Raw genomic sequence first — 14,340 nt, 5'->3', positions numbered from 1 at the left:
AATGTGAGGAGTTAATGGACTTTGTTAAAAAGATCGACAGCATCCGTTTCAATTCCCTCCCCCTAGCCCACTGAACCTTATTTCCTCTCGGTTTTCCCCCTGCCCTAACCCTAAATTTGCTTTTTCACTCATTTCTCTCCTATTTCCCCCCCCCCCCCCCCCCTTGCCCTTTCAAAGCTCATCTTGTCAATAAGACTGACCTCCTGCTCTCTTGACCCTATTCCTCCTAAATTGCTGACAACCCAACTTTCCTTCCTGGCTCCCATGTTAGGGGATATTGTTAACGGTTCTCTCCTCTGGTATTGTCCCCCTTTCCTTCAAATCTGCTGTCATCACCCCTCTCCTCCAAAAAAAACCCTCGACCCCTCCATCCTTGCAAACTATTGCCCCCATCTCCAAGCTCCCTTTCCTCTCCAAAGCACTTGAACGTATTATCGCTTCCCAAATCCGTGCCCACCTTTCCCAGAACTCCTTAGTTGAATCCCTCCAATCAGGCTTCCACTCCTGCCACAGTACTGAAACTGCTCTTCCCAAGGTCACAAATGACATCCTAATTGACTGCGACAAAAGTAATCTATCCCTTCTTGTCCTTCTGGACCTGTCTGCAGCCTTTGACACGGTTGACCACAAAATTCTGCTCCAACGCCTCTCCACTGTCATCAAGCTAGGTGGGACTGCACTCACCTGGTTTCCTATCTTTCCAAACTTAACCATAGAATTACCTGCAATGGCTTATCTTCCCGATCCCGCACTGTCACCTCTGGTGTCCCCCAAGGAGCTATCCTTGGCCCCCTCCTATTTCTAATCTACATGCTGCCCCTCAGTGACATCATCCGGCGACACAACCTGAGTTTCCACAGATGCTGATGATACCCAGCTCTACCTCTCCGCCACCTCTCTTGAATCCTCCACCGTCTCTATACTATCAGACTGCTTGTCCGACATCAGCACTGGATGAGTAGAAATTTCCTCCAATTAAATATCGGAAAGATTGAAGCCATTGTCTTCATTTCACGCCACAAACTCCCTTCCCTTTCCACTGATTCGATCTCTCTCCCCGGCAACTGTCTAAGGCTGATCAAGATTGTTTGCAACCTTGGTGTCATATTTGATCACAAATTGAGCTTCCTACCTCATATCCGTTCTTTCACTAAGACTCTCCATTTCCACCTTCGTAATATTGCCCATCTCCACCCTTACCTCAACTTATCTGCTGCTAAAACCCTCATCCATGCCTTTATCACCTCTAGACTTGACTATTCCAATGTACTGGCGAGCCTCCCTAGTTCGACCCTCCATAAACTTGAGGTCATCCAAAACTCTGCTGCCCGTGTGCTAACTCATACCAAGTCCCGCTCACCCATCTCCCATGTGCTTGCTGACCTACATTTGCTCCCAGTTAAGCAATGCCTCGATTTTTAAATTCTCATGCTTGTTTTCAAATCCCTCCATGGCCTTGCCCCTCCTTATCTCTGTAATCTCCTCCAGCCCTATAATCCCCCTAGACCGCTGCGCTCCACCTATTCTGGACTTTTGAACATCCCCAATTTTAAATGCTCCACCATTGGTGGTCGTGCTTTAACACTAAATATCACCACAATACAGGAAACTTTGTGATATCCGGCACCAACGGGACCGAGCTGTTGCCGTCCCATCAAAACTGCCGGACAAACCAGTGCTAATGTTAAAACATACGGAAGCTTTTGAGCTCCGTATCTAGCAACAAACCCTGTTGCCAGCTTCTAAACAGTCGGCCGTAGCTTGCAAGCGTCTCTGTGGCTAAGCAACAGCTTTAGCTAGACCTTGCAGAGCCTGACTAGTGGAAAAAAAAGCAACGAAAAGAAAAAAACTTACTGAACCGACTCCTGAATTTTGCCGGTGGCTCGAGCATTCCGGACAGTTAACCTCCGGATAAACCAAAGTTTCCTGTATACAAAGTCCCACAACCATATCAAAAAAATCACTTAAGACTTCAGCTGCCTAGGTCCTAAACTCTGTAATTCCCTCCCTAAATCTCTCCACCTCTCCACTTCTCTTTTCTCCTTTAAGACTCTCCTTAAAACCTACCTCTTTGACCAAGCTTTTGATCATCTGCCGTAACATCTCCTTATATGGCTCGGCGTCAAACTTTGCTCCTGTGAAGCGCCTTGGGACGTTTAATTTCATTAAAGGCGCTATATAAATATAAGATGATGTTGTAGTGTTGAGGTAGGGACTTAAGCGGGTAATGTTCCAGAGGTGAAAGAAGGTAGCCTTGGTGATGGACTGGATGTGGGGCTGAAAGCTTGGCTAAGTCTCAAACAGAACATGCCACTTGGTTCAGCCTAAGTGGACAGTGAATAAGCCAGAGACATGTAAGCACTGGATGCCTAGGGAAATCTCTGTAAAGTACATGTTGCAGGGAGAATTTGAGGGGATAAAAGGACAGGATAAAAGGAATCTTTTTGCATGTTATTTTTCAGTGGGTCCTGACGATGATGAAAGTGAACAAGAAAAGGCCCTTCAGCAACTTCATGTGACGATGCCAGAGGGTCCCTCGTTAATCACGGTACTGAAAGATAAGGAGGAGCGACGCAAATTAGGTAGGAGAAGCGATGCAAATTAGGTATTCAATGACGAGGATTTTGCAAGACAAATATTTCAATATATTGTTGAAAATAGTTAATCTTTGACACCCGTATGTCTGAAATGTTATCTTTTATTCTAAATTAATTTAAGAAACCTATGGACTTTTGAAAGCTGAGTCTATTCAAAATGATTCATAATTGTCAAGCTCTCTGCTAAAGTAATAAGTAATAATAAGTTGTCTATAAATGTATGGAATTATCATGTTAAAATATCTCATAGTTTACACACAATGAATTACTTTTTGAAGTACAGTGACTGTATTTTTGTAGGTAAACATGACTTTGTGTTCTCCACTAGCAGCATCCCACAAACAGCAATGAGATGAATGATCTATTTTTGGTGGTATGTTAAGGAAGGAATGTTGGCCAGGACACTGGAAGAGATTTTCAGATAATGCCATGGGGTCTTTAGAGTCCTTGTGGATCACTGGAACAGGAAAATAGGACATCAGTTTAATACCTCCTCTGTCCTGAATATTTCCTCAGTCTTGCATTGGAGTATCCGCAGCCCAGATTACAACAACTTATCTAGCACCTTTAATGTAGAAAAACATTCCATGGTGCTTCAAAGGCTTAGTTAGAAATAAATGGACATCGAGCCAAAGAAGTACATCTTAGGAGAGGTAATCAAAAGCCTGCTCAAAGAGTTGGATTTTAGGGAGGGTCTGAAAGATAGGAGATGGAGAGGGCTAAGGGGGGAAACCCGAAAATTGATGGAGTGAAGGGAGGGTGATGCACAAAAGGCCAGTCGGCGGATGTTTGGAGTGGAGGGGGGTGTTTGTACAGCTGAAGGAGGTTACAGAGATGGGGAGGGGCAGAGATGAAGAGATTTAATCGCAAAGATGCAAATTTTAAATTGGAGGCGTTGGGAAGTTAATGCAGGTCATTGAGGAGAGATGATAGGATACAGGTGGAGAGTTTTGGATGAGCTGAAGTTTACAGAGGGTGGCAGATGGGTGGCCAGCCAGTATACATTGGAATAGTCAAGTCTGGAGGTGACTAAGGCATGGATGAGGATTTCGCAGCAGTGGGCTGAGGTAGGGGTGGAAGCAGGCATTGTTCTTTATATGGGCTTTGTGATGGTGTTTATCATATGTTTGGCCTCTGCTGAAACCAAGGTATAGCGACTTGGAAGTAACTAATCTTGATCCATGGTCTGTGTTAATCTCAGTTGGGAAGGAAGTGGAGACTACTCTGTGATCTGGGCTAGGGAGAGAAAGGTCACTTTCTCTCGATGGTTTGTATGTACACTCATGAATTGGTTGAGAACCGTATTGAGCTCAGCTAAATGCCCTCTTTATAATCAAATATTCCGCTGACGTTCTCTCCAGCCCACATATGTAGAACGATTACTTGGGTGAGGCACTGCAAGCACCTGTGGAGCACTACTGCATGTCAGTCTCTTCAGAAGGGGAGCAGAGTGAAGTCATTTTTTTGTAGGGGTGGAGGTGGCAAGGCAAATGAAAGCACTTTTTTTTATTTCAAGAAAGATTAACGATTTTGCATAGTTCCTTAACTTGCGATTGTAAAATAGAGAAAATTGTTACAGCAGTGCAACAGTATAGTTTTGATATTATTGCCTTTAAAAAAAAAGACATTGTTCTGCTTAATGTCAAAGATTCTTACAGGGAAGCTTTTTAGCCTCTGATTACTTGAGGTAAAATGTTACCAATAAAATGTGTTGGAACATTGTGCTAAATTTCCAGTTTCCAACCTTCAGTGCCATCTAGTGTGTCAAAACAAAATTACAGTGCTATCAAAATCAAAACAAAAACACTGCAAGTCAGAACTTCTGATGAGGGTATAGAACTGAAATGTTCACTCACCCTTTTCTTTTTACAGATGCTGACTAACTGCTATGTATTTAAGTTATTTTCTGTTTTTATTTCTAATTTCCTTATCCTACTGTTTGCCCAACTGAGCGAGTGATATATTATTGCCAGGACCCTACTATGGAAAATGGGGAAAGCAAAACATTTTTATTTGAAGATTCTTATTTCATATTCTTGCCTTTCTCTCTTTTTTGTTTTATTTAACCAATGAATAGTGTTGACTTCATCAGGAAAAATACATTTTGCTTGGCAGTACAGTATTTTAAAACTGATTTAACACATAATGCTACCACATGCACATCCTATCCTCTAATGGTGTCATCAATAACATGTTACCTTCTTCCAGATCTCTTGCAATACGATACTCTTCTGGAACCAGTTGGTAGAAAGCACTTGAAAATGGCCCAGGATTAATTGTCACTGATTTCACGCCTCCTCTGTGGGAACTATTCTCCCTTCTTTCCCCAAGGTGGTATGGCTGAAATTGGGAGCTCAGCACAGTTAGGACTATAGCATGAACTTGTGTCCTGAAACACCTTGTGAATTTTTGTTTTCAATTTCCAGCGTCAGTCCTACTTATTGCCTCACTGGGCAAAATTAGTACCAAATTATGGATACTTTTGTGACGACCAGCAACCAGGTCAAGACTGGCCAAAGCTAATTTCGTCAGTTCTGATCCCTAAGGTTTAAAGACAGAATGGACTTTTATTCCATCAGTCAGGGTTGGACTCAAACTTGGGTGCATGAGGTGAAAGGACCATTATGATCCCAGTTCATCACTAATCTCCTACAGAATTGCAGTTTGATTTAAGTAATCACTGCAATGAGTATTCTTTGGACTATCTCTTTAACTCTTTTTTCCCCTTAATTTCCATAGGGAAGGCTCATTTAAAGAAAGCAATAATTAAACATGAAGAAGCAATGAGGATTCACAGCCTATGTCGGATACTGAGGAAGATGGATATCCTGCAGGAGGTGCTAGCTGTTGCCCACAAACGATCACTAAAGAAGTACTCTGAAATCGATCGCGAGGATGACTTTTTTGATACTGTCGAAGCCCCAGAAATCCATCGTAAGTTAATAGCATTATTATATCGATGATGAGCTGCCAATGTCAGGCAGTCCTGCTATGCACAGCACATAAAGGAAGTGAACTCGATGAATCCGACAGCTCCAGAACCTAATTTTTCATAGATTCCAGGAGCAGTTGGGCTTCTGTCAAATGGGCCTAGTAAATGTTAGGGTCCCATAATGTACTGTTTATTCAGAGCTCAAATCCCACTATGGTGAGTTGAAATTGAATTCAGTAAATGTGGTAATTTATGGGTTGGCAACAGAAAAATGATCATGTAAGCAGCCAGATTCATAAAATCCCAACTGGTTGATTAATGCCCTCCAGGGAAGGGAACCTGCCACCCTAGTCTGGCCTTCACATGACTCCAGTCCCAAACTAAATAGTTGATTCTTAATACCCTCTGAAGTAGCCTAGCAATCCGCTCAGTGCAGTATGAATGTGACTTTGCCAGCATCAACCCATACCCTGAGAAACAAAATAAAGGGAACAAAATGACAGTGTCGCTTTCAGTGTTTTCCACTAGAGTACCACTCTGCCAGCACCACACGACAATATTAAATGGCAATAGTTCTTCTAATGTTAAATCAATTTCATACCTCGGTGTGATTTTTAGCCCATTAGTGTCTGAACAAGCATCTTATACTGCATAAAGCTCCTGCTACTCTGGCCCGAGTATGTATTTCAGCTCCAGAAGAACACCTCTTACTGCATAAATGGGATTTTTTTCCCCCTCCATTTCTCTCACACTTCCATTCCAATGATTTAATTTAGTATTAAATTAGTGGTAATTTTATGCAGTGGGTCCATCGAACTGCATTGGGATATAGGAACAGGAGTAGGCCATTCTGTCCCTCAAGCCTGTTCTGCCATTCAGTTAGATCATGGCTGATGACACCTTAATGCCATTTACCTGCTTTTAATCCATATCCCTTGATACCCTTACCTAATAAAAATCTGGCAATCTGTCTTGAAAATTTCAATTCACCCAGCACCCACAGCCTTTTGGGGGAGAGAATTCTAGATTGAACCTGAACAAACTCATTTTGTATAGGACCCTTTCAACCAGCCAACAGAGGAGAATTCCCATCAGTTGGCTGAATTAAACCTGGTCTCGGAGACAGAAGGACAGCACCATCCAGTTCTCTGATGATCACCCCTTTGCAGTCATATTCTCAAAGACTGGAGATGGAAGAAGTGATTTCAGTCTACTGAGCATTCTGTAAGCAAGTTAAAATTCACGTAAACCAGTAACTCTTGATCTTCCTTTGCAGCAAAAACGCAGCAGAAACCAGAAATTAAAACTCCAAACTTTTCCAAAGTGAAAGTCACTGATATTTTTCACAGATTGGTAAGTATGCTGGTCATAAGAATTCTGCTTTTGTTTTTGATCTATCATGTCCTACTTAATGTGGTCAGTGAAAACCTATGATAATTGCATTGTTTGATGTTTCACATTATTTAAATAAGAGTTTTAAGGATAGGAAAAGGTTATTAAACAAACAAGCCCTTAGCCTTTTCATTGATTTAATCCCACCTACCTCTCATCATAACCCTCAATCCATTCTCTTTTCAGAGACTGATCTAGTTGACTCTTGAACCCATTTACACTGTCTACTTCAATGACCTCCATTAACCTATTCCACAACTTTATTTTTGCTTCCCTTCTTACTCCTAACTTCCTAGTTTTAACTTGCACCTGACGAGATTTGATCCCTTCACCATTGCTGCTTGAATCATTTTTGTCGATTCTCTTGGAATTTTAAATTTGGTCACACTTGACATCTGTATTAATACTAAAAACAAATCTAGCTGGGAGAGAGGTTTTGTATCATGTGATTGGTGATGAATGAAAATATAAAAAGAACCAAGAACTAATTTGAAAAGAGAATAACACAGGGACTTGAATACAACCAATGAAGAAGAAGAAGAAAATAGATCACCAATTTGATACTATGGAGGAAAAATTGAGTCGCGCCCCCGCAGCCGAAATTCATCGGTAGCGCCCCAAGAGGGAAGCGGGGCGCTACTGGAAGCGCCCCGCCTCCCTTTTGGGGCGCTGCGAGTGAATATCGTGGCGCTGTGGCACGTCGCGCCGCAGTACTGCAGGTCTTCCTCCCCTTTTTAAAGGGGAGGGTTCTTGCACAACGCAACCCGGGACCCAACTGGGCCACCAGGGATTGGAGTGCTGGCAAAAGAGCCCGGCGCGCAGCCGCCACTCTGCAGGCAGACTGGTCAGGAGGCCGGGGATGGCAACTGGGGCAGGTGCTGGCAGGCGGCCAGCAACAAAAATGGCCGCCCGGCACCTTGCCTTTAATTAGCGCCACCCCGGCCGCAGGTAGGTCTCCCTGACCCTGTCGGACATAGCAGGGCGCTGCGCACGGCAATGACATCATCGCCAGCGCCGTGAGGCACTAACGGTTACTGCCGCCGCTAACCTCCTGCTGAATTTCGCGGGAGGCGTTGGCGGCGCAATGCCCGGGCACTAGTTGCTTTGCGCTCCATTAGCGCCCGGGAGGCGCAAAGCAACCAAATTTTTCCCCCTAATATATAGTGTGTGTGTGTGTGTTTGTATATGAAAACATTCCAATAAGTAGTCCCTCATCTCCTCAAGTTATTGAGGAAACTTCTAGAATATTATCCCTCTTTTTTAATGGCATTGATTTGTTCAATCCAGGCCTGCAGTCCTCCTCAGACAACATTTCTCATTCCACTGTATATGAATTATTATGTCCAATGGAGCATTTGATCATCTCAGTCTATACCTGTTTTTATAACCATCAATTCTTTTCCGAACCAGTTATTTATTCAGCAGCTTTTGAAAAATCTTGAAAACTCACTGCCGTGGATAGCTACCTGTGAATTATAAGGCAAATCTCCAAATAAGGCATCAGACAACTGACTAACATTTTTCTTGTGGCTTATGACATTGTTAATGTAGTTAGATGTATTCTTTTTTATGTTTTGCGAAAAATCTGTCATGTATTCCAATCTGTTAACCTTGTTATATTCCATTCCATGAACTGTCACTGGTGCAGTCAGAAAAGAAAGCAAGAAAGACTTGCATTTATATAGCGCCTTTCATGACCACCGGACGTCTCAAAGCTCGTTACAGCCATTGAAGTACTTTTGGGGGGGGAAATTCAGTTGGTTGCGCTTCCCGTTAGCGCCTTGAGAGGGCGCTAACGGGACGCAACGCAACTAGCGCCCGGGCGCGGCACTGCCCACGCCTCCGCAAAATTCAGCGGGAGGTTAGTGGTGGCGCTAACCGGTAGCGCCCTGCGGCGCTGCCGATGACGTCATTGGTGTGCGCAGCGCCCTGCTCACGCCCCAGCCACGATCTTCGGGAGCGCCCCCTGACTTACCGCCGGACGCTATGTCCGACGGGGTCAGGGGGGGTGTACCTGCGGCCGGGGAGGCGCAATTTAAAGGCGAGGTGCGGGGCGGCCATTTTTGTTGCTGGCCGCCTGCCAGCACCTGCCTTCTCTTGAGTGCCGGGCTCTTTTGCTTGCACTCCCGATCCCCGGGGGCCCAGCTGGGCCCCAGGTTGCGCTGCACAAGGCCCCTCCCCTTTAAGAAGGGGAGGAAGGCCTGCAATACCGTGGCGCGACCACTCAATTTCCGGCATGGGGTCGCTAATTTTTCCGGGGCGCTACTCAAAATTTTTAGCCCTTGGAGTTTAGACACTGTTGTAATGTGGGAAACGCGGCAGCCAATTTGCGCACAGTAAGCTCCCATAAACAGCAATGTGATAATGACCAGATAATCTGTTTTTGTTATGTTGATTGAGGGATTAAATATTGTTCAAGACACTGGGGAACTGTAGCAAACAACTCAGCAGCCAGCACAAAACTGCACACGCACACTTGGGGAGACAGCCAACTGAAAGAAGGAAGGCCTTTTTTCATTCAGTGGAACCTCTGTTGACTGTTCTTCTGACTACCTACCATATTTTGGTAGGACAAGGCCTAATGTGAGGCTTCTTTTGTGCTTTGCATTTCATCTCCGTTTCTTTTGTGCTTTGCATTGTACTGGTCTTCACTCCCATGCCTGGGATATTCCGATACCATACATATAAAAACGGATTCTGGATTATCTGCCCGGCTCCATTATCGAGCAGTGGATCTCTTCCATTGAGGTGGATAAAGGAGGTTCCATTTTATTAATAGTATTATTGGGAGTACTATTCATTTTAACATTTATCATGCGTCGAACAGATGGAAGGAGGACGGATGAGAGCAACTTCATCTCGTGATGTTACCTACTGAAACAGTAATCGTAGATCATCCTAAGTGCATTTATTATAAACAATATGTTTTCCCTTTTTCCCCTCATTTCCCCCTCCTCCCATTTTAGGGGCCTTTGTCAGTTTTTTCTGCCAAGAACCGGTGGAGCCCAGCCAAAGAGGTTCACCTTGAGAAAAGTGAAAAAGGATTTGGATTCACTCTGCGTGGAGATTCCCCTGTCCTTATCGCAGGAGTTGTCCCTGATGGCTCTGCAGATGTAAGCATACTTTACTCCATTTTACTCATGATATATAATCCTTTTATTTTTGCATTCCTGCCTTTACACTATCTTTAAAAAGAGAATCTCTTCAAAAATGAACCAAGCTGACAGAAATACATAGAAGTTACAACACATAAACAAGCCATTCAACTCAACTAGCCTGTGTTGATATTTGTCCTCCACGTGAGAAAATAGTACTAATCATATTTACTCTTCCTGTTCCCATCTCTCTTCTCCCTTTTCCATTCATCCACCTATCTAATCTATTCTTGGTTGAAATAGTTGATGCCTTGATGACTCCTTGTTAAATTTCATGCCAAGAGCTGGATTGAAAGCATATGGGATAGGGAAGTCCTAAGTTTTCAACCGAGATGGTGTCTTGCACTGTAGACTTGGCCCTTTACCTAGGTTTCTACATTTTAAAAAAAGTATTCGAATGAGAAAGGGTTTTATTATGGGTGTTGCTATGCTGTGTTGCTTGATACCAGAAATGCTCTGTTATTATTTTCTCCATTTCCTCTCTTGGTTTTACTGAACCATCTTCTGTTACCATGGGGGAAATTAGATATTAATCTGCTGCCAGACTGCTGCCAATTCAGAGGAATGAGATGGAGTGACTTTTTAAAAAGAAAAAAAAATTGTGCCTCCCTCTCTGTAATCGTTTTCGTTACATTTCCCCACGACACAGATGAAATCCTTTGTGGGGAGTCATGGGTATGAACTCATGAATTGGCACTCCTGATCTGGCATGTTTTGCGCTACCTGTAGCAGCACTGTATAGGTTCCTGTTTGTAATACTTGTGCTGCTTTGTAATAATAAGAGATGAATTGGGACTGACGCACGTTTTATTTACTTTCGTAGGAAGCTGGTCTTCGAGAAGGAGACTACATTGTGTCAGTGAACGAACAGGATTGCAAATGGTCCAAGCACTCCGATGTAGTTCAGTTATTGAAAAGCACAGAGGGTGTCAGCATTGGGGTGATAACTTTAAATATCTCTGAGCAACAGAACAATGTGAGTGTTTACCATTCAGATGTGACTGTTGATTGATGTTAATTGATGAGCTGATTGTTGTGCAAGTCAATATTATAATTAGGATATCACCATGTGTAAAATAATAACTTACTGAATAAGCAATCTAGAGTTAGTTACTTATTCAGAAACCTACAGCAAGACTGCAACCTGAGGATCAAGGACTTGGTGTATACTGACAGTTGGTGTCTGTACTGATAGCTGCTACCTGCATGTACTGATTAAAATTAAGTTAAATTATGCTGTCCCCGCCCCAGATAAAACTAAAATCATAGAGCATTCCTGACAGCTTTGCTGTAATTACACCACTTGCTGTAGTACTGAATCATACAGATCAGGAATGTTTGATCCCTCATTTATACTGTTAGTATCTCAACTGGGGGAGTGACAAGAGTGGTGACGAAGTGCTGCATTGAGCTCAGCCTCTAGGTTAGATACATGAAAAATCATCACGGGTTCCTGTCTCTGCTATTCATTGATCCTTGCTTAGTATTGGATGTGGATACGATTCGGTTGAGCTCTGGCCTCTCCCAGCGAGTGAATAGTTTTCCAACATTTACTGTCTGGGCATGTGCATGAAAAATGGTTAGGTGGCAAGGCAAGGAGAGAGGACAGGCAGGCAACCTGCTCAGCCCTCCACCTTTCTCTGAAAGCTACTGGGTCTTGGGAGCACCCCCAGGGTGACTCTCCCTCTGATCTTCCAATTCTTGCTCTGGGAGTTAGTAACTGACTTCCTCTTGGCCCCTCTCCACATTGGCATGGCTGAAATTGATAACCCACAGTGAGGAAGATCAAGGGGATAAACGGACATCCTACCACTCAGTGGTGTAGAGTGTTGCAGCTCCAATGCAGTATGCCACCTAGCAACCTTTTAACTTAGTTTCAAAGGTCATGTCCTGAAAAGGGTTCCACTGTATTACATTGCGAGTCTGTATCTATGCCAAACAAAATGCTTTAAACAAGCTGGTACTTGGAATATTTCAGGACATTCCCTTTTAAACTTTTCACTTAACCACCCCTCTGGCAAACTGTTATCATCATTCTGCTTTTCCTTTCCAACAGGCTGACAGAAAATCTCTTCTAGGTACAATGTCCTCAACAAGCATCTTCTCTGGGAATGATAAAGAGAACAGCAGGAAAATTGCGGATTCTAGCAAGAGTTCAGCTTTGCTGATCACCTGGAACAAGAAGAAAAATACAAGCAAGGATGGCAGCACTCACAGCTTACCCTTCATTGCCGTAACAGACGATGGATCATTCTACTGAAGTCTCTCTCGTCAGTCCTACGCTGTGAGAATTAGCTCCACAAACATACCCATCTCAACTAAGGATGCAGAATGGTTCTATAGAAGTTCATCTCACTTGAAGCCCTGTCAATCATGCACTACAGGATGTATTACCACTCCAACCCTTTCTTCTTGAACACGTATTAGACTTGTGAACTGTTCCTTTACTGAAAGGCTCGTTTGTGGCAGACAGTTGTGGTGGGGGAGGGACGAGGCGAGACATGCTTAAGCAAAAAGGGTTTCAATATCTTGCAGTAGATCACTGCTGCCAGCTTAGTTGAAGTGGAAGGGTTTTCCATGTCAGGCCTGATGAAAAGTCCCACCCAAAACATTGACTGTCTTTCTCTTTAAGATGCTGTGCATTTCTAGCATTTTCCATTTCTATTTGAGTTTTTCTTCACTGGATGAGAGTTTATAAACTATTTGTAGCTCATTATTAACAAATGACCATTTGAGGCTGCTGCTCCAGGGTAAGACCTTTATCAGATCTATCATGATGTTGGGCCTTAGCTTTGCTTCATTTTAGGCCTGCCAAGAGCGTGTATTTTTCTCCTTCAGGCAAAGCTTTATTTTGGTCTTGTGATAATCCCTGTCTACAGCTTGCTGTGATCTGTCTTCAACAATAACAACAGTGAAGGTCCAGCAAGCAGCACCATACCAGCAGATTATCAGAAGACACTTTTTTTATAAAATATTATTATTAACCTGTCTCAGGAGTGATGGTAGATGAAAGGTGCAAGATCCTTCGGACTTGTCCCACGGGTCTCAGTATTACTTTCTGCTCTGTAAAGCATTGAATACCGGTTCATTTATTTCTCACCTTCCTTTTAGTTTGTTCCTTCATATAATCTGCACATTGGGATCCAGCAACAGTGTTGTTTGCTTCCCTCCCCCACCCCCCCACTGAAAACAGCAAGAGCTGTATTACATATATTAGGAAGCCATGCTGGGTTTGGCTTGGTAGAATTAATTTAGTTTATTCCATGCTGCTCTCATATAGAGATTATCTTAAGGACAAAAACTGCTTTTAGACTTTAATCTATTAATTTTTCTTTAAAGTTCTGTTGATGGCCAAAGGACTCAGATCTGTGGGACAAGACTGAAGGATCTCCAACCTCAATCTGCCATTGCTCCAGAGACTTGGATCATTTGCGTGAAGATCTAACGAAAATGTTGTATATTTTCAAAATATACTCTATTTAATTAGATGTTCCTGGAAATGTTTTGGGTGGAAGAAACTATAGACTATAAAACTTGACAGCTGTTGAGCATCATTATGCTGCAAATTTCTATACTAGTCAATAGCAGAGCCAAAAGCAGTAATCCAGGCAGGGATTGGGTTTGGGCAGGGGTCAGACTACAATCTAAACTGAGACAGTGAAGGCCCACTATTGTGATGCTGGCTTTAACTGCCTCCCCGATCATACTTTAAATTTCAATTTTAAAAAAGGAAGCAGCTCTAATACTGATGGGGATTCACTGGAATGTGCTGCCCCTTTGTTTTCAACACGAGAAAACGTAGCACTTGTTTATGTCTGATTTTTTTTTTAAGTAAACATATTCTCTTGTAGGTGTTGGTCCTTTGCAAACCGATGAAGCTAACTGCAGCTGACACTAAAAAGTTCATTCATGGGTGACTGACTCGCCATTGGAGAAACATGTGAGGAATTTATTTGTGTCCAGTCTCTATATTTAGGCACACATTTGTGTTTTGCTTTTCCTTTTAGTAAGGAAAATGTCAAAAAGTCGGGAGGGAATTTTCACATGAAAAAACGGGTGGGCTGAAGGCGGGGCTGGGGGTGTGGGGAAGGGGGAAGTTAAAGTTTAAAAAATGTAAATCCGACCGCAGCCTGCCTCCAACCCACCCGCTTTCAACTTTTAATCAGGCGGGACAGGGGCGGGCAGCCAACCCGCTGCCAGGAGGCGGGTTGGCATTTTAAATCTGATAATAGGGCCTGAAGACTCTGCTTTAATGTGCTGTGCA

General features: G+C 43.2%; 1 protein-coding gene across 1 annotated transcript in view; it reads left to right on the top strand.

Moving 5' to 3' along the window:
• The window catches only part of rhpn1 (rhophilin, Rho GTPase binding protein 1), a 127,804-nt gene extending 113,673 nt beyond the window's left edge, over nucleotides 1-14,131 (top strand). Inside the window, exons 11-16 of the mRNA XM_085992502.1 lie at nucleotides 2,463-2,582; nucleotides 5,337-5,531; nucleotides 6,806-6,882; nucleotides 9,888-10,034; nucleotides 10,900-11,052; nucleotides 12,133-14,131. Of these exons, the coding sequence (XP_085848628.1) occupies nucleotides 2,463-2,582; nucleotides 5,337-5,531; nucleotides 6,806-6,882; nucleotides 9,888-10,034; nucleotides 10,900-11,052; nucleotides 12,133-12,336 (896 nt within the window). The 3' untranslated portion in view covers nucleotides 12,337-14,131. The remainder of the gene's footprint in view (nucleotides 1-2,462; nucleotides 2,583-5,336; nucleotides 5,532-6,805; nucleotides 6,883-9,887; nucleotides 10,035-10,899; nucleotides 11,053-12,132) is intronic.
• Nucleotides 14,132-14,340: the final 209 nt, after the last annotated feature.

This window comes from Somniosus microcephalus, chromosome 7 (assembly GCF_052327205.1).
Source record: "Somniosus microcephalus isolate GS21.2 chromosome 7, FLI_Smic_1.0, whole genome shotgun sequence".
In the NCBI taxonomy this organism is placed as follows: Eukaryota; Metazoa; Chordata; class Chondrichthyes; order Squaliformes; family Somniosidae; genus Somniosus; species Somniosus microcephalus.
Note: the sequence above shows the minus strand (reverse complement) of the source record. Positions and strands in the feature narration are given on the sequence as shown.